Raw genomic sequence first — 21,017 nt, forward strand, 5'->3', positions numbered from 1 at the left:
GAGGCATCTGTAACGAGGGGGTTTTAATCAGGATACATTATTAATGAAGTGCACAGGAGACGCACAAACCTGCTTTATTAGGCAAACTGTAAATGAGCCCATTCGGTAAGAACGTGCAAAATGTGTGTGTGCTGAGAGAGGCTATTTTGAGAATTTAACTCATTTCTGAGTAGTAAAGGCATCCAGGCTGGCTGTAATTGGTGCCTGTGGCAATTGTTGATACCCTGACTACATTAGCTTTCTGTGCCCTTTAGCAGAATTGGGAAAACATTTCTAGTACTCGTTAAGCTGTCTATTATCAAGACATCATAAATATACACGTTTAGAACGGATCGTTTTCTATCCCAGTGCCTTAGAGCACTTAAATAAATTAGTTCCTACTATTTCAAGTATTAATGTTGCAGTAATTATGCATGAAGCAATAATGCAATTAAAATTACCTTCCAACTCGCTCAAGTGGGAATATTTTTAGAAAACAATACTTGATCTTTTCTCAAAATACACTCCAGAGCAGGTGGATGGGCTGTGTGGCTCAAAATAATGGCAATGCGAGACTGTTTTACCTCAGGACCCTGTGTTTGCCTGCAGCTCAAGTCAATATTAACCAAGTATTACCATCTGTTGGCTTTTGCTGACCTCTGGAAGGAGGCAGCAGTCTGATTTTATTTTTTTTCTCCTCCTCTTTTTTTTTTTCCTTCTCTAGTGGCAAAATGCCCACATCACAGCTGGCACAGAGTGCTCCAGCAGTGGGGGGTTCATATTTAAACAATGCAGCCACACTTCAAGGTTGGAAATATGGGCTGTTGTTCAGTTTGCAACATGTTCCACTTCCTTTGTATACAATGCCTACTGGTTTCAGATCTTTGCAATATCAGCTATAATAAACTGCAGTAAAATATCAGCTCAGCTTTCAGCCTTAGGTCTAAATTTCTTTACATTTAAATTGGACCTCTTGTTCCTTGGGAGAAAAATACATATCTTGTAGCTGAGTTACAAGTAAGCTTTTCCAGCTTTTTGGCAGTTAGGTAATAGTTAAAGGGAAAAGCCTTCTTTTTTTCCAGCCAGAAGAGCAGTTTAATGACTTTGGGTTTGTGTGTTCATAGCAGCGCTGTAGCTGAGCCCTGCAAACCCCTGGAGCTTGGCAAGCCCGGCAGACTTGGCAAGTTTTCCTGCCAGCTTACCAAGTCTGAGTCAAGCATGGGTTGTTGCAACTTCAAATCTATTTAGTATATTTTGTTAACAGGAATATTGAGGTGGAGGGTTTTTTTCTTTGCTGACCTTAAAGAATACCATACTCTCTACAAACAGCTACTGCTTAAACTATGTGTACCAATTCATGACTTGTGCTAAATGCAAAATAAGCGTGTATTTTATGCGAAGTATCTAATTTGTTGCTCTTGACATGACTGTACTAAGGAAGTTTGCGACATTCTTTCTGTTGATTGGCATTGGATAATGTGAAAGCTTGGTGGTGACGAGCATAGCTGTTATTTTTCCCATGTGTTGTGATTTGAGAGCACAGTGCAGGCCGGCCTGGGGAGGAATGGGGAGTGTACTCACTTCTAGTTTTCACCTGTGTGGATCCTACTGAAAGGAAAACAAGTTTAGATTTTGAAATAGGTGAACATTTAAGTTGCTGACAGTTGGTTCTTGCCCACCAAAATCATAGCAGTCTTGAAATAAGAACAGTGTGTTTTTTGCAGAAAACACATACAAGATTAAAGCAGACTTCAGAAGACTAAAGATCGTGGCACTTAAACACTTAATTACCACAGTCAGAAACATCCATCTCGGTATTCTCCTATAGTGACTGACTAATCTCAGGGGCTTTTTAGCAAGGTCTTTAATGAATTCTGCATCACTCAGTTGTGGTAAGAGCTACTTTCTTAGTTAGAAAGAATGGGCTTGTGGAGAGGGTATCTTTCACTCGTACTTCCAACAGTCTACGTACTGCTTTTGTAAGATACTTTAATAGCTTGGCTTTCTCCAAGGTTTACATAATTGTATATTCACTTCATTACTGCTAATATTTTTATGGGAAATGTGAATGAAATATAATAGCTTTGCCTGGTTTGGGGCTCGTTTCCTAGCCATGAGCCAGCTACAGCAAGTCTGACTGCTTTATTTCACCCGCCTGACGGAAAATCAAGGATGTCTGTTGCTGGAGGACTACCTGTGCGAGGCTATGGCAGCAAAACTGCAAGGAGCATGGAGATGATGAATGCCTGGGTGATCACTGCTAAATGCTGAGGAAGCTTGTCTGAAGCTCAGATTCTTGCCCTCAAGGTCCTTTCCTGCCAGATCCAAATGAATTGCAGTTTCCCAAGATCTTTCATAGCTTTCAGTTGGAGAACTGAGATAGGCAGTTAGTTGAAACTCTCCAAGTCTGAGTGAGGCCAGTCAGTGTGCTGTTTTGAGCCATTAGTTGGGTCCTGAGAGTGACACTGGGATAGTGGTGACATTCCATGTACTGATGGTGGAAGTAAAAATGATGAAAAAGGGTTGCAGTGTAGAATATGATTTTCTTCTGTCCTTTTCTCTGGACAGAACTGGAGAGATGAACACTTAACCTTATTGAATTTAAATTCATATGTGATTGACAATGTTAGTGAAAGAGGAAATTGGTTTTTAGGAACTAGGTATATATTTTTGTTGTTTATACAAGGCTGATGCATTTCAGCTAACTGGAAATAAAATGAAACTGCTGGGTCTTGTAAGTCTTATCAATATTTAAATCTTCCCTTAAGTTGTCTCTATCCCATGCTGAAAAGTCCCTGTCTACTTAGATACCAGAGTCACGACAGCAGTTGTAGGTCTTGATACAGTTATCTTCTCTTTCCTGGTTATTCTATACCCATTTTGTGTGGGGGTAGAGAAGAGACCAAATGATGTACAGTTAAATAAATCCTGAGTTATTTTGCAGGGGCACTCCTATTGTGCAAGTTACAGATGAGCCAGAGAATAAATGATGCTGGCAGGAGAGTGCTGCTACATCACTGGTAGAACAGTGTCAGGACAGAGCTCTGTCCATGAGTGCCATGGACTGTCAGGCAGTGAAATGTAAAATAGCAAAGTAAATGAAAGATAAAATATGTTAAAAATGGTGGTGCTTGAACTGTAATTTTAAACATTGTGGTACACTGTTGAGCCCAAATGGACTTTACAAATGAACTTTGAAAGGGACAACAATCACAAATTCAGAGTGCTCCTTTGACAGATAAGTGCAATGATTCACATCCCTTGGGAAAGGACGGTTCTTTCCCTTCTTATTTTTTTCTTAGCCTTTCAGTGCCCACTGACTGAGAAAGAAACTTTGTTCCAACTTAGTAAAGCATTTCTTATTTTAAAAAGCTGCTTCAACAAGATTAAAAGTAGGATTAAGGAAGTAGGTCCAATTAAATTCTGGAAAGAGTCAACTTACACAATGCTGCATATAGCAATCTTCTGGCATCATGAAGTTACAGTCATCTCAGAAGGGAGCTCAGAGGTCACCCAGTCCAGCCCCTTGTTTAAAGCAGGGTCAATGCTGAGTTTGAACCATGTTGCTCAGAGTTCTTCCAGCTGGGTCTCATACACTTGTGAAAGGTTGGAGACTTCACAGAATCTTCGGGCAACTTCTTCCATTGTTTAATTCTTAATTTATGTTTATTAAATAACTATTCTTATTGTGTAGAAAATAAAATTATAATTATTTAGCTGATGAATCTCCAATTCCGGGTCTGTAACTAAAACAGAACACAAGTTGAACAGAGCATCCATCAGAAGACAGTTAACGTGAAAATTCTGATACTTGGCTCCAGTGGAAAGTAGGTTAGCTTGTGGCTTCAAGCATGTTATTTTGCCAGCAGTAAGACTTTAGAAATAGTTTGAGGCCATTTGTTTTTTTAGAGTAATGATTCATATACAGTAAATTGCTCCATCACCTGAGTATTTTATTTTAAACAAGCAATACTCTGGCAATATTTAAAATCTAAGATTTTGGAAGAGAATAACTTCCTGGCACTGCTGATAGTTATTTTTAGAGCATGACAAGCAGCTGTCTCCAGATGGTGGTCTGTGTTCCATATCCTCCTCCTCTACTATAGATGGAAACATTTACTGCAGTAGTAATCTAAAGCTTCTTGTAACCTGTCTTTCTTTGTTTCAGCTTTGGTTTGCTTTTGTTAATGGATTCTCTGGGCAGATCTTATTTGAGCGATGGTGCATTGGTCTGTATAATGTGGTAAGTGCTACGTGTTTTGAATTGGTATTGCTCGGGACATGTGTTAGTGTGTTCTGTCCCATCTCTCCTAGGAAAATAAGTGTATGTCAGGAAAGGTGAGTTCATTTGTAAAAGCCATTTTGATCTACCCTGAGCTGTAGAAAGAAAAACATATTGAGTGATGTTTTTAATCAAAAAAATAAATTTCGAAAAGTAGATTTTGAAAAATGCCTTTAATACATAAGTTCTTAGCCTAGTATAACTTCTGTAAGACTGTAGCTTTTAGATGTACTTTAATTTTCTCTTTGAAAGCATCTTTGATCCCTTGTACTGAGATATTTTACTGGTAATGTTCAAAATAGGTACCAAGTCTTAGTCTTTGCATTTTTAATATTTTCTTATCTTTTCATAATACATTATTGTCCCAGTGATTTTAGTCCATGCAAAAACATTCTGAAGCATTTACTGGTATATAGTTAGTAAATACAGAAGACTTCCTCTCAGATCCTGTAAGAATTAGATGCTCAAGGAAGCATCACGCACTCTGTACTGAGTCAGTACAGAACTGGAAGCAGCACAGCTATGTTACCAGTATTCCTCCCCTTAACCAAGTGCAGGATGTGTTGGTCCAGGAGTGCTTTCAGATTTTAGTTGTGCTTTTCAGGGTCCCACATTGTATCATGTGATTTTATCGTTATAATCAGTAACTTCAATCAGATAAAAGCCTGGAAGATCTCTGGGGCCAAGTTTTGCTGCATACCATAGGCCTGTGCTGGTCTTTTCAATAGAGTGTTACATTTGTAACGTTACTGATGGCTGGATTTATAAGCCACTAGGACACTTTGTCAGTTTTGTCAGTGTTAAAAAAAAATCCTTTGCATTTCTCTTTAGTGGGAGGAAATTATTATTTTTTTTAATCAGACTCCTTCCAAATATATGGAAATACAGAAAAACCCAGCAAATTATCACTGCATAGCATTAATGGAAACACTTCTGTCATTTCACTAATCTTAAAAATGATGGCACAAACCCTCATAGTCTGTAAGATTTCATACTCTCCATGGAAGGCATTAACTCAGGGATTTTCCACTTCCTCTTCACCCTCGTTTCCTGACTGTTGCACAGTCTGTCATTCATGGTTAGATATTTGCATCTATTACCTTTAAACCTGGTTTGATGGATCTACCTACCCTGCATTTAAAGCTCATGGATGAGGCTCATCTTAGAGAATCAGTGAAGTATAAATTAATCCTTGTTTCATAAGGCCAGTATTTTCTAAAAGTAGAACTGGTCCCATAGAATCGCAGAGAATCAAATGCTGGTGGGGTATTAAGGACTTCCATAATTTGAAGGCGTTAGGTTTTTAAGTGGGTTTTAACTCTTCCATTCTTTTCCATGCTAATTAAGCCTCTGTTTCATGAGCAGTCTCGTTAAAATGCTGAGTGTAGGAAATCTTACTAGCACTGTGGTTCCAGCATTTATAGAATCACAGAATCATTGGAACTAGAAGGTACCCTTAAATATTGTCTAGTCCAACTCCCCCGCAATGAGCAGGCACATCTACAGCTAGATTGGGTTTATACTGGTTTGGGCTGGTTCACCTGATAGATCTAGCGACAGGACTAGGGAGAATGGCCTTAAATTGTGCCGGGAAGGTTCCGGTTGGATATTAGGAAAAATTTCTTCTCTGAAACAGTGGTCAGGCACTGGAACAGGCTGCCCAGGGAGGCGGTGGAGTCACTGTCCCTGGAGGTGTTCAAGAAACATTCAGATGTGGTGTTGAGGGACATGGTTTAGCATGGAAGTATTGGTGGTAGGTGGACAGTTGACTGGATGATCGTGGAGGTCTCTTCCAACCTTGATGATTCTATGATTCTATACCAGAGGCTTCCTTTCATATAGAAAACAAAAAAACCCAACACCTCTAGAATAGTGTCTGGAATGAATTGGGAAGTGTCCCAAGAAACATGAAAAAACTAGGAAAATATCTTAAAGGTATATGAGAACATGTCATGTTTTGGACTTTATTGGACCAGTGGTCTTAGTTCTAGCTCTGCCCACCATCAGTTTAACCATCTGATTTATCGCTTTCTGAGCAAAAGAAATTGGATCCAGGGATGAAACAATTGCTTCTTGCTGGTGTCTGGTCTTCCTTGTTGTTTTTTGTCTGCTCTTCAATTGTCAGCTCCTTGCTGGTAGGAAACAGAGCCCAGTTTTCACAAAATAGAAATGCACACTAGAGTCAGCTCTTAACCTGAAACTGCTAACTGAACTCTTCTTGAACTGTTAAATATGCATATATATATATACAGGGTTAGAAATTAATTTTCAGATACAAACTTAATGTAAAATTATGTGACTGAAGTTTAGCATGCAGGCATGCATACTGGTGACATTTTCACTGTGTGTGACAACAGACAGTAAGAAACATGCATACCCGAGGTGGCTTTAAATGAACTGCCTCAGATCCTGGAAACAGCTGAAGAAGAGTGATGTGGGACTCAGCAGAGGCTGCCTTGCTGTGATTCTGGCAGAGTTCTGCTGCCTCTCCTGGAAAACTTCTGTCAACGGTTTACGGGCGTTAGGCCCGATTCCATGACAAAGGGGACGGGGGACCCAAGGGCCCACGTCCTGGGAAAAGGGGAAAGGGGAAAAGGGTAGGGAGATGGCCCTGAGAGCAAAGAACAGCGGCAACAATCTGAGGAGAAACAAACTAATTTACTAAATAAAATATCGGAATGCAAAACAACACACTATAATACAATATAATTACAATTTAAGCTGATAAATCCAACACAGAGAGAGAGAATGTCCCAAAATCAAGGTAGGCCTTACTCTACTACCGACGATAAGACGGCTGGGGAGCGAGGTGCTGCCAAGACGAGAGACGGCGGAAAAAGGGACGAGGTCTCGTGATCTGCAAGTTTTTATACTGCGAGCTTCTATCTTTTCCCTCCGGCTGGAAAATGGTAACAAAGGAGCAAAGTACCGTGGGGACTGTAGTAGTCCTTCTCTTCTGAGAACTAGGTATGTCCACTACATGATGTTATGATGTGGAATACCAATAACCGAAAATCACAAAACCATGACAACTTCCAAGTCTTGGTCATCGATAAACAGTCAGAAACAGGAACACACAGTATGGTTAATTTGTTCCTATCAGGCTGTGTCTGGCTGGAGAATTCCTGAAGTACTGCAGCAGCAAATTGCCATTGTTTTTCAGTGTATTTTTAATGTGGCTTCCACATTTTCTTTGTTTATAAACTTAGCTTTGGTTAAGCAAATTACTTACTTAATTATGCCTATAAGTGTGGCTGTATTTGAACTCATTCCTTTCTTGAAAAAGTACGTGTTGTCTTTCCTTTGCACTCTGATGTGGCTTATCCTCCCTAGATGAGCTGCTACATCAGAAACTACTGATGGCTAACTGCGTGAATGTAAGCTGCTTGGTTAGTAGTACCAATTTTCATATACACTTCTTCTCTTTGTCAGTCAATATTTTGGAGTTACAGATTGCTGAAATTCATGCATGGATTTGTTTGGACCTTTGAAAATTATGTCAGCACACCAGTTGGTAATGCATCTTCAGTGACGTATCTGGGAATTTTGCTGTTGTCTACATTCTGAAATATTATCAGGGATCCACTTTAAACTCATAGCCACTTTTAATTGGCGTTTGCTTGCTTTGCAGATTTTCACAGCATTGCCACCTTTCACTCTGGGAATTTTTGAGCGATCATGTACTCAAGATAGCATGCTTAGATTTCCACAGCTATACAAAATTACTCAGAACGCGGATGGGTTCAACACAAGGGTAAGGGAACAATATGTTTCTTTAAGAATAACTTGGAACATTTTTATTTTCCAGGTTTATTTCATCACAAAATAACTTCTTCCCCACTGTCACTTCTGTTTTATACTATGATACTGCAACAAGATTGCTGTTTTCAAAGGGATTATATTTCGTTTTAAAAAAGAACAACAACAAAACAAACACTTTGTTTTTAAGTGAGGATTTTCAGATGTGGCTTCAACTGAAACTTGTCCTGAAATATCTATGAGCTGTGATTTCAAATAACATTTGAATCTGAATATGACCTTCTAATTCACAACTACTAAAAAATGGTTATCTTATCATTTTTGTAGGAACTGGATGACTTCACCCAGATTTATTTAGTATAGAAGTTGTCATAACACTTCCTACTGGAGAGCTTTTTCACAGTTAATCTGTTCCTCTCTATTATTAGAGAAAATAAAAATTGGAAAATAAAAATTGATTTATTTTGACTTCTAACTTTTGAAAAACGCATTTTATTTCATTTTCCTATTTTACTTGCCAGAAAGTGCCAGCACTGGAATTCTGTGTTTATTCCATAGCAGGCACATTTAAATGTACTTCAGAATCAGGGAGGCTGTAAGACTGCTTTGATTAGAGAGGAGGAAATTGGTGAGTGCAGAAAGCTGTAGTTTGTGCAAAACTGCATTGACTGTAAGTTTAAAAATTGCAGGGCACAGAAGATATTTGCCCATTAAAAGAAAATAGAACACTTCATGGTATAGAATCAGTCTTTTAAAATCTTTCTTTGAGATAATTAAAGAAAGGTGACTCTGCCTGTCTGCTGTATTTTGATAAAGGTTTCGAGTTACAAGTCCTCTTGCCTGTTACATTTTAACTTGTTAGAATAAAACTGACCAACTGGACCAGTGTTTTCTTGTGACAGAGCAGAAATTGTAGGAGGAAATGGATCTTAGGAAAGTTTAGGTATTTCACTTCAGGAAAAATATCGTCTGACTCTAAACTACACAATGAAGCATTTGTTGGGAGTTAGAGAGAGGTCAAGAGTTTTGGACTTTACTGATGACTTGGTTTGTTTTCCCTCAGGTTTTCTGGGGTCACTGCATCAATGCCCTGATCCATTCCATCATTCTCTTCTGGTTTCCACTGAAAGTACTGGAGCATGGTAACTGCTTCGTTATTTTTTACGTCAGTAACTGATGTTCAGTCTTACAGAACCAATGTGTTTGCAGAGTTGGAGGTCACAACAAGTTCTAAGAAAATAATGCTGACAGTTCAGTAGACTATAGCTGCTGTTCTTGGCCAGTTATCTAGTGGCTTCCTGAGTTTATTCCTATTTAACTTAATTATTGTTCATGTGATGACTTTAATACTTAAGAAATTAAGCTACTGCTTTGCCAAAGTCTTACTCAAACACTAAAAATGTTCTGTACAACACCTGTTTTTTTTTCAGTGATGTGTTTAGATCTCAACTTTTTACTGTATAATGTTTTTGCAATGGTTCTTAAAACAGCTGGTAGCTGTATTACAAGCATTTGTTTTATCTTTCTGGATCTTTCCCATTTCATAATGCAGTACTGTAAAATATAGAGTGAAAGAGTGAGATTTCACTACCGCCAGAGTCTGTGGAAGAAGTGAATTGCCTGGATTAGAAAAGGTCAGATTGTGTCAGATATTAGGAAAACAAGACTTTTTGTTGTATGAACCAAGTTTACTAACACTTGCTTTCTATGAAATGTAATGCAGCTGCATGGTATTTCAGGGAACAGTAAGTCCCATGTAGTTCCTACTTAGATTTACAATATAATTGTGTGGACAGGGAAAATCTGGGAAATCTGTATTACTGTATTAAGAAATGAGACAAGATCAGACGAGGAATTTTGGGGAAAGGGGTAGTATTTATCAAAAACATGAGTTTTTCAAAACAAACACTTATCTAGAAACGCTAATTTCAACAACCTTCTCAGCTTGAGGATGGATTAATTGGGGAGGAGGTAAAAGAAAAGGAAAAGGAAAGGAAGATGAATGCTCACATCAAAGGGGCATGATGGTGGAGATATGGAGGAGGCAGGTTCATGTTTCTCTTTACTTGATTCAGTAAAACTTCAGTGTCATATCCTCAGTGACAGCTTCACACAGTGTGTGATAGACCATACAAGAAGGAGAACTCCCTTTCCTCTGTTTGTGGGCTGAGAGCTCTGTTTCAGTTTAGGGGGAGAGAGGTTGTTTTTGTTTCATTGGTCTTTGTTTTGCTTTGGGGGTCTGGGGTTGTTCCGTTTCACTGTTTTTGTGGGAAATGTTAATGTTGAATAGCTCCTCTTCAAATCCAACTTGAGCTATTGTGTGCTGATGTCTGCAGTAGTTGCAAACTATGCTTTCTGTTTTAGTCTTCCATAAATAGTTTTCTGACTATTCAGTTCCTAAGCAGATAACACACTTTTGCTTTAAGCAGCTGAAATGGTAAGACTGAAATAGTCACCTGCTCACATGGTAACTTTCTTTCTGAGATAATTTCAATAGGTTGCTTGGCTTGCTTTCCAAAGAGGAACAAATACTGAATTTTCAAATTTCTCCATATTTCTAAGTAAAAAAGAGATGCCAGTGCTATAGACAAAAATGTGCCATTCTCACTGGAATGTTTTTTAACCTCTCGAGTTCCACAGAATCTGAAGTGCATATGTTCAGTGAATGGACACTTGTATAGCTTTAGAAATATGTGTTCACTGAACACCCGTCTGTTCTCATTAACAGAAATATCATTCCTCTCAGGACAACTTAGCCTCCTGAAGTGGAAGGTCATAGAAAACTCTGGAAAAAAAATGCATTACATTATCACATTACAATATGACTTTAAAAAATTTGAGACTTGCAACAAATTTTACTCCATTACTTAAATGTGCACTGTGGTGTTGTGCTAGAGCAATGTACTGTCAGAGTCTTTAGATGAGTTTATTGTAGAGCTATCAAAACAGGTAAGTTTTTAGGCATGCCTCTTTGTCAATAAACTGAGACTTTAGGCATCACCAGGATTTATGGGATATGGAAGGCTCCATTCTCTTGTGCTCTTTGCCTTTTTTTTGTTGACACTAGAGGAAAGAGCAAAGAGACTGCTAAAGCTTTGTGTAGTTGTGAATGATATGGTAAATTTCTGAGGCCACAGAGTACCAGGAGAAAAAATGGGCTGATAGAGATGCATGTGGCTGAAGATTAAACCTATAGTTGGGCAAGCTGGATCGGGTTTTTGATCTTGTTCTGCTGTTTGTGATTAGTATATCTGGTGCTGTCTCTTAGTAGTTTGGGTTCAAAATGGAAAGAAAAGCCACAATATAGAATCTGTGATTTCTGGAAGACATTCAGAATCTGTCGGTTCTTCAGAGAAAAACAAGATTGTAGAAGCAAAGCCTCACAAGTAGCTTGGGCAGCTGCACTGGCTGAACCTTTCACCCATGTACTGGACAGAGTCTTCACCAGAGGTCAGGCTGTCAGGGACTCTCCTCTGCAGACTTCAAAATTTGCTGATCCTGGAGACCTACTTTACAGGAACATAGTTAACTAAGTAGGTGACCCCAGTTTTACAATGTCAGATCCAGTTTTGCAAATAAACCTAGCAAAGTGGTACCCTCATAGTAGAAGCACTGTACTAGGCAGTATGTGTTTAGGATCAAGTCCAAGGGTTTTATCTTAAGCCTTTTTCATCCCTGCTGTTTGTGTATTTCTTTAGCAGTTGTCTTAAAACCTGTGAAAATACCCGTACTTATCATGCTTGAGTAATGCTTGAAAGTTCCTGTGAGTATGAGTTCATCTGGCATTAGCGTAGCTGTTGAGTGTGCTTTCATGGTGTTCCGGTTTTATTCAGCACGGGCTAAGAAAGACTAAACAGACATCTGAAGCATTGCCAAGGTTGGCACTTGCAAGTGATAGATTAACATGTACTTACCCTTCTGTGCACTCGACTAAGAGAAAGCATGCGGAGGGCTGAATGCTGCTCAGTTACTGAATTAACCACCAGTGAGGTATTTTAGATATTAAATGTGTTCTTAAGAGAAAACTGCAAAAGGTAAATCTATAAATGCAGCTTTATTTCAGCACAGATCAAGTCATGTATAGGCTTTATTCACAATGGAATTTGTTAGAGCTGCCAATGAGCAGCACAGAACAGATAGCTACAGAAGAAGTGATGCCGACCTACCTCAGCTCTTAGAGACAAATTACACATTAGTGCCTGGCAAAAGTTTCCCCTTCTGCTAACAGATTCTGGCAAGCAGGACTGTGTATACACACTCTATCTGAGCATCATGTCTTGTTTAGTACAGCTGGTGCATTACGAGTAGCTCAGAGCTTCTGAAGGTGCTCTTTGACATTCCAAAAGACAAGTTTGAAACCAGTTACTGTCTAGCCTCCTCAAAATCTCCTTGATGCTTCTTCTATTCTGTTGATAAACCGGTTAACAAATGTGACAATTTTTCTTTTTCAGATGCAGTATTCACGAATGGGCAGGGAATCGACTATTTATTTGTTGGGAACATAGTTTACACTGTAAGTTTATTTATCCAAGACATTTTTGAATGGTAATTTTTTTATACTGTCAGAAAATTATGTAAATCAGAAGAAAATTTAAATCAAGTCAGACCTATGTTGTGAGCCTGATTTTTCACCCGCGTTCATTTTTTTTTACTCATGTACCAACAGCATCTTCTACTCTGTCCTTCCCCCACCCCAATCTGCCAAGGCTCCAAGAGGTGGGTTGGCACCTAGATGGCAGTTCCATTTCAGGTGTTAAAGGGAGGTTGGGCTGTGAACACCTCCGAATTTGAGAGTGCCAATACTGAAGCTGTCTTTTGTCTTTTTCCCTTGCAGTATGTCGTAGTCACTGTTTGCCTGAAAGCTGGCTTGGAAACAACTGCATGGACTAGAGTAAGTATTCTTCATTAGCTTTTATTTTATTAGCATACATTTTTCCCTGGCGAGCATTAATACAGAAAAGTAGTACTAAAAATCATTTGAGGCTGCAATATTTTAATTGCATCTTTTATTTAAGGATAAACTAAGTTCCGTAACTACAGGAGAGGAGAATGAATGCATTCTAAAGACATGTGATAAACAAAGAGCATTCTGTCAGAAGTAGGAAGAGTAGATGGCTTATTTTGCCAACATTTTTAAATATTGAAATTTTAGACAAAGATGCTAGAAATTTGCATGCTAATGTAATTGCTTAAGAACAACATCTTTCTACTCTGTAGCTCCTTTAAAAGTTAATGCAGTAGTGAATGGAAGATGTCTGCCCACAGATAAACAAATGGGTTTTGCAAAGTTCTTTGAAGCTAGTAAAAAGCACTGGTGACTTCACATTGGTTGAGAATGTTTGTTTGGAAACTTTTGGTAATAAATAGGGATGTTAGTCAAACAGTTGTGTTGATTCCTAGATTTGAGTCATTTACTTGCAGTGAGTGAGTGCTCTGTTATTGGTAGGTGTCAGAATCTGCCAGGGCAGTGACCTCCAATGACTATGGGGGGTAGCAGGGTTCCTGTGTTGACGGAGCTTCAGCACTTTCCTTCATTCATGAAAACCTCATGAAAACACAAATACTGTGATTTTGGTGGAGTCCCTGTTTCTCCTCACGCATGTGAGAAGCTTTATGGAAATCTAGTTTTCATCATATTCTAAGACACAGTGCCCTTGAGACCTAACTGTTTTGAGGAGCCCCATATTCTTATTCTATCAGTCTTCTGGAGGGACTTGGCTAAATCTCATAACCTCATTGCTCCTATTAGTTGTAAAATGTTTCCTTTCGTTCCTCACAGAGGAATTGTTAAGATTAATGAGCTGCTGTCTGCTCTGAATTTTAAAGATGAAATACTATCTGTATGGTTTATTTAATTATTAGGGAAATGCTAATGCTTTCTGCCTCATTTGCTCATCAGAAAATAAAATCAGTTCTTTTTTGTTGTTGCTTATGCACAAGTTCAGTGTTGTGTACTAACATTTTAAAATGTAAAAGTTGTTAGAAACAAATTAATCCCCTATGCACTGAAAGATGACTTATTCAAATCTGCAGTGGAGGCACGTGAGCCTGTTTAGATCTGGTTATGTTTGAATTATTTGATGCTTCCTCCTCTCTCCCCTTCCCTGGGTAAATGGTGTCTTTTCTGTCACGTGGGAATAATGATTCCCTCTTTCCTAACTTTCTTTTAAAAGATATCGTAATGTTTAGCAGATCTCAGTGTTCCTGAACAGTGACATTTTATTCAGGAAGTTATTGTTCTACACAGAAAAATGTTTGTATTGATAATCAATTTTTTCTATATATACTCTAATCCCTGTCCCATTGCTTGGACCAAGTGATTCTCATCATCTCGGAATCTGATATTACAATTATTATTTCAGCTGTGAGTGAAACAACAAACAAAGAATCTTTAGGTTACTTGAAGAGTATTAAATGTACAACATTGAGTTAAGCCTCTTCTCCATCATCAGCTGGATTGGTTACATGCAATTTGTTCTTCAGACTGAGAAGGACATTGCCACTTGGGAGACATGTTGGGTTCAGCTGAAGGCTTTAAATAAGAAACACAGATTCAGTGTTGCTGAGAGGCTGGTATCCCCAGTAGGCTGTGTAGAAAGAAAGGCTTTGGTAAAAGCAGTAACATGACAACTAACAAAATCTGCCCATTAGAGCTGTGTGGGGCAACTTTATATTCATGCTGCCCACATATAACATTCCAGCAGGCTTTTTCCAAAATACAGCTTTCTTCAGTGCTTTACTATGCAGTTTAAACTGCTTCAAATAAATTGGATGCAGAGGATAAACATACAGTGTAGTTTCTTTAAGGTATGAGCACTTGATTTCTTTTTCCGTCATTTAACACATCTGACATACTTGCTTCTGCTTTGCACTTGAGTTCTTCAGCGGCAAATGATAGATCAGTGGCAAATTATCAGTGCAGAGCTTGGTGGGGTTAGTGTTTAAGAAATGGTTTCAAGCAGGACAAGGAGGGCTTTTTCAAAAAGCAGGTCTTTTAAAGTTAGAGAACTAATGCAAATAAATACAAACCTGCTACTTGTGAAGAGAGATGCATGGTGCGAGGTTATTGGGACAAACATGAGAAGATGATGAAAACAAAATGAGCAAAGACTTTGCTAAGCTGGCAAGGGCAAGGTGATGAACTGCAGAACTCAAGAACTGCCCTACCAGCAGAACCGAAAGGACCAAAAGAATTCACTAGCTTAAATACACTAGGAATAGGAATATGTCTTTGAGTGGTTTCCCTGGTTGCTTTTATCTCTACAGCTTTTAACTGTAAAGCCTGTAGGAGTCTGCAGTTTGGAAGTATCAGTCCAAGCCATCCTGGGTCTTCTGTCCACTCGTTTGGAAGGAAGGCTGTGGCTCAAAAGAAGGTGTCATCTCCTTCTGGGAGAGCAAGGCTGGTGCTGTTCTCCTGCCACTGCTTGGGACTGGCTTCTCTTTAAGATGAATTCCTGCAGCAGTCTTGAGTGCACTTTTTGGAGGAGCTGAACACCACAGTTGCTTGCTGTGGCAGGGCTTTATTCTGGTCAGAATACTGGCATGAAATGTCCCTTGTTTTCAGAAGAGCAAGCAAATCAAATGAATTAAATTGCCCTAACTTCCCCCAGGTTCAAAAAAGTAAAATCTCATAGTCTTTTAGTTCTATTCACCTTAAAACTGAATCAGAATAACTGTTTGAGCTGCTGGTCAGGTCTCCTGGGTGAAACAAGTAAATAGAAAAGACTGAAAACAAACCTTCCTGCCCGCAAGGTCTCCTCTGGAAGGAGCCCACGCCGTGTCCTGCTCGCTTGTCCAGCCACCTTAGGGGTTGAACAAAACTCTGACTTTCTGAGGGTGCCTGGAAGAGCATTCTTTCCATTGCCTCCAAAGTTTTGCTTTATGAATGCTTCTACTGTATGCCGGCTCCAGTTGCTTCCAGCTATCTGCCAGTCTGCACTGGTGCTGCAGGCTCTCTGCTTGTTTGTTTTCTCTGCTTCTGCTCAAGAAGGCTCTCTTTTCTGATGATGCTCAGAACTTCCAGGGAAGGAGCAGTCTTCTCCCTCCAGAAGTTTCGGTCTCACAGCGGGCAGAATGCAATACCTACTGTTATGCACTTTGATTCTCAGACACCCTGTTTGAAAAAGAAAAAACAAGTCAACAAATACAGTCATCAAATATAAAGTATAAAGCTGAGAATTAAACAAACATACTGTGTGTCCACTACAGCCCCAAGTGAATGAATTCATTGCCATGTTCCTAGGGCCGTATGTATGTAGTAATTAAGATTTATGCAGGTACTTCTCTGAGTTGGAGCCAAAGTCATCAGCCGCAGGAGTTGTTGGCATCCAAAAAAGCTGGAGCCAATAGTGAGCTCAGTTGCGTGTTACAACCAAAATTACTGATTCCATCCACTGCACTGTAAAAGTAAAACAACTTAAATCATCTTGAACAGAAAAATAGTTTGGGTGTGTAGGAGAAATGACTTTCCTTAAGGCAACTGAAATGAACTATGTGCTGGACATGTTCTTGGTCACTTTGATACTGCTTTTATTTACTCTTAGTCTGCAGATTAAAGAATCAGTAAAGATGTAAACCGTATTGCATATCCGTAAATCACTTAAAACACTTTTAAAGTAGTAAAGGAAAGCTAATCAGTAGATGTTGATGGTTTAAGTGGTGGTGTATCACGCAACACTGAACCTTCTTCAGTGAAAGGTGCGTATGCTCTGACATGAAGGATTTGTCAGTATGAACTTTAACCTGTGCCTTTGAAAAATTCTACCTTGATGTATGTTTTCATCCTGGCATGTGTACAGTGGGAACCAGGAGCTAGATGAGAGAAATCAGAGCTCTAAGGAAAATCTGATGAGTTTTTGGAGCTCCGAGTAAGACAGATTGGCTGGGAAGACTGACTGCCTGCCTTGTTGTGAGGCAGAGATTAAAGAGGAGGCTGTTTTATGCTGTTCAAACAACCTGTGCTACTGGCCTGAGACCAAGGGCAGTAGACACGTCAGAGTGAGGCTGATAAAGACCTGACCGGAAAAATAACTGTGCTGAGGTGGCCGGGGAAGCATGCTGTGCTGACTATCCTCTCCCTGCTCCTTGACAGTTCAGTCACCTGGCCGTCTGGGGAAGCATGCTGCTCTGGCTCGTCTTCTTCGGAGTCTACTCAGCCATCTGGCCCACATTCCCCATCGCACCCGACATGCTGGGGCAGGTCAGTATGAAGGCTTGGTAGCACAGCAGTGCTCGGCTGCTTCTCTGCCTCAGCCAGCACATGCACAAGAGGCTTGTAAAGGATTGTATACTACTAAGAGCGCTTGTACTTAACATTTTTTAAAGCTCTGTGCATTCATTTAGCTTAATATCCTCATTAGAAGAGCTCTTTCTTCCTGAAGATGACATCATACACGATGATAGGCACTGTAGAATCTACATGGCAAGTCTCACTTCTCTTGAATATTAGTGAAATTGGCTCTTTGATTAATGATTTCCTAGTAAGACTTCATCTTTTATAAAACTCCAGGTACAAATTTAATTTTTGCTCTAGATATGTGGTGTTTTTTCCATTACGGATTCTCTCTCCCATTTGGTATTTTGGTGTAATATTTTTCCCTTTCCCCGCATTTGTTCAGAATGAATCAGAATTGACTTGAGAACAGCATGAGATGGTCAGAGGCAGAAGGGAAGCTGACCTGTTTATGGTCCCTCTATAACACCAGTGGAATGTTGGATTTGTTCCTTCAGTGTCAGCTGAGCTCCAGGTGGTGAAATTTTTCCCTTTGGTGTCATTATTTCAACCTGTGGTGAGCACAGTGAGTCACAAGCCTGTAAAAATCACTCAAAAGCCTTGTGAATATTTAAAATAGAGGGCTTCAAGGAACAATGAAGGATTTAAAAATATATGGTAAAAAAATTATTCTGTAGAGTGGAACTGTGTCAAACTGACCCAGTTTGAGAGAGTTTTATGTAAGAGTTGCCTTTAAAGCAAGGATGCTGTTTATGATACAGAAAGAAAAAAAAAACAACCAAGTTTTAGCAAAGAGTTGAAGTATATTTAACTCTGGTCATCCTTGTGTAGTAGAAAATAGTAGTTAAAATAATCTAAGTTTGAAGAAACCAAATAGAGATTTTTGAATTTACTCTCTCATTTATACTCACTAAGAACAGTCTGGCATCATCGTGTTACTAACAGAATGCATATTGTATAATTGCTGATAAAGCACTGGGGATAATGGCAGCTATTGCAGGCATTCACAGATTGTGACAGTGGACAGGCTGGGATCAGCAGGTAAGTGGCTGACAGACAAAACCTAACTGTTTTGATAGTATTTCATGGTGCCTTCTGTGTGTTTCACAGCACATACCACAACAGCAGCTGTAGTTCATATATTGATGTATCAGGCAGAAATTAGACTTAATATCACATGGTGCCATTAACTGTTTGTCCTCCACAGCAGACTGTAGTGCTGCCATTAGTGCTTATCAGTCTTCTCATACACAAATGTTAAGGTGAGCTATTCCTTCTGAAGAGAAGGGTCAGACTATCAGCTTAATATTGCTTTTTTTTTCACCAACATTGTTTACAGGTCCCTAAAGAAAAAGGTTTACATTAATAAAGTTTTGGTTTTGCTTGGATACATTTAAAAAATATATTTTTGAATTTAAACATTGAATTGATATTCTGACGTTATGTGATACTAATATCTTGCAAAGATTATATATATATATATGTTTTAGATGCTATATTCTGGTGGATTGTTGGATTTTCCTTGATATTGTAAAATTAAGGAAAGTTTCTAAGGTAAAAGGAACTTGCTTACCACTTGCATTAACTTATGCAAAGGCTTGTGAGTAACCAGATGCTGTCATATTTCCAGCGTAAGCTGAAATGTGCTGCGATCATGCTAGGTTGTCTTGCTTCTTCCCAAACTTAAGGTATTCTTTGCTCCTGCTGTCTGTTTGCATTTACAAGTAATCAAGATATTGTACAAGTAAAATGAGATGATGAAAAAAAGTTTGTTTTTCACATACCTTTTTTTGTGTATGTGTTTTCTAAATAAACCAAATTCCAGAAGCTGTTAGATACCTGCTTTATGCAAATGCTTTTGAATGCGCTTTTGAAGGGATCTGTTCTAACTACCATACTCATCTGGCATCTGTGCCAGCCAGGACTCTGTGCCACGAGTAAAAGCCAAAACATTTTATTCTGCCCATTCATCAAATGTCAGCATGGAGGCTTGCAGATGCTTAAGTATGTGAAAAGATGTTTAGTTTCTGCTGGAATTTATTGCGCTATTTTCACAAACCCTTTCTCTTGGCCATTATATCTTGTCTTTCTCTTGGCCATTATATCTTGTCTTTCTCTTGGCCATTATATCTTGTCTTTCTCTTGGCCATTATATCTTGAGCATTTTCAAGAGGAAAATATTACCTTTTTTTCCCTTTCTGATGGGCAAAGGAAAACCACTAAGTTATTCTCTTCTGTCAAAGAGTCAACATATTTCTTCTTTCTCTACCACATACTTCCTAATAGAATGCATGTAATGCAATAAAATAAATCTGTCATAAAAATGTCAAAAGTCCTTAATAGAAGTTTTCCAATAGTAAGATATCTGGTACTTGGAAATAAACTCTGGTTGTTTTGGGGATACCTTTTCAGATATACAAATAATAGTTGCCTTTTGTAGGATCAGTAGAAATAATACAAGACCAGGTCATTCCTTTCATAGGTGGCTTTCCTGAATCCATTTTTTTTTTTTTTTTTTTTTTTGAGGAGTTATCCTTGTATTTTCAGAGAATAGTGACCTGAGAACAGCCAGTGCCTATTTTTCTCTTGCCTTTGAAGCCTGGATGCTTCCATGGGAGACTATTTTTGAATGAGCACTTCTAGATGACATTTTGTACAACAGATAAATCCTGTAAATCCTTTCCCACCTTTCAGTCGGTGTGACTTATCCCTACAGGTTGTTGGAAACAAATGGATGGCTATTATTTTTTTAAATTGCTGCCCAGTTTGATGTTCATTAATGGAGAGATGGGTGCTTTTTTAATTGTCATTGTTCTGAGCAAAGGGGCTTGCTGCTCACCAGCTAGTGATATTTCATTAACCAGCACATGAACCTGTCTTCATGCAGTGCTGGGCAATTTATTTCCTGGATGTGCTGTGGGGTTTTGGTGCCTGAAAGAGAATAGTGAGCAATAACATTTGTGCTAACTTCTTGCGTACGTCATACAGATGTGAGAGTGAAATGCTGCTCATCTTTTCTTGGATGTGTTTCTTCATAGGAATAGCAGCATACACTGGGTTTATGAGAATAATGTTACACTGTGTGGGATCAAAGTTTGTATGTGAATATATCCACTCATGCACATGCATAGGTACTTGGATCTGAAAGCATTTGTAACATACATGTATGTAAGAAAACGTGCCATGAAAGCGATCAAGCTTTGATTATCAGACATCATCTAAGACGAAGAAGAACAAATCTCTTCCTTCCCCACCTCAAGGTAAAATACTATATTCTTAGTGTTTTAAGGGAGGGGTGGTCCTCTCACCCTTCAGGAAGCTTCCAGTATTGGCTCTGGATGGAGCAAAGCCTAAGATGTGAGTTTTGCTATCTATTTCCTTACTGTAACATCGTGTTCTGTCTTTGCCTCAAAAGTTGTTACCTTTAATGAAATGTTTTCAGGAAAATTAATAGGAGAGGGTAGAAAGAGTGGGTTTTAAAAAAATGTTTTTGAGAGAGTCATAGATTGTGGTTAATTCGCAGTGCAAGTTAGAAATTTCTAGGTTTTTGTATTTTTGCTTTGTGTTATATGTGGTTGTAGCTCAGAACTGGAATTTTGAGTTTGGAATACATCTTGATGTCAGAGCAGCATTCATAAGACCTTCCTTCACCTGAGCCTTCCAGCCCCACCACGGTGGGGGGATGTTGTGGTTGGAGCTGCTGCACTTTCCCTTTTCTTTTGTGCAGCTGCTTTTGAGAATAAATGGTTGTACCATCAGTACTGC

At 39.0% G+C, this 21,017-nt stretch overlaps 1 protein-coding gene across 9 annotated transcripts in view; it reads left to right on the forward strand.

Moving 5' to 3' along the window:
- Positions 1-21,017, forward strand: part of ATP8A2 (ATPase phospholipid transporting 8A2) — a 325,803-nt gene that overhangs the window by 209,976 nt on the left and 94,810 nt on the right. For all 9 annotated transcript variants that reach the window (XM_021379136.1, XM_021379100.1, XM_021379117.1 and 6 more), the window contains 6 exons: positions 4,148-4,222; positions 7,893-8,015; positions 9,084-9,162; positions 12,472-12,533; positions 12,855-12,911; positions 17,112-17,219. In XM_021379136.1, the coding sequence (XP_021234811.1) occupies positions 4,148-4,222; positions 7,893-8,015; positions 9,084-9,162; positions 12,472-12,533; positions 12,855-12,911; positions 17,112-17,219 (504 nt within the window). The remainder of the gene's footprint in view (positions 1-4,147; positions 4,223-7,892; positions 8,016-9,083; positions 9,163-12,471; positions 12,534-12,854; positions 12,912-17,111; positions 17,220-21,017) is intronic.

The sequence above is a fragment of the Numida meleagris genome, chromosome 1, assembly GCF_002078875.1.
Source record: "Numida meleagris isolate 19003 breed g44 Domestic line chromosome 1, NumMel1.0, whole genome shotgun sequence".
In the NCBI taxonomy this organism is placed as follows: domain Eukaryota; kingdom Metazoa; phylum Chordata; class Aves; order Galliformes; family Numididae; genus Numida; species Numida meleagris.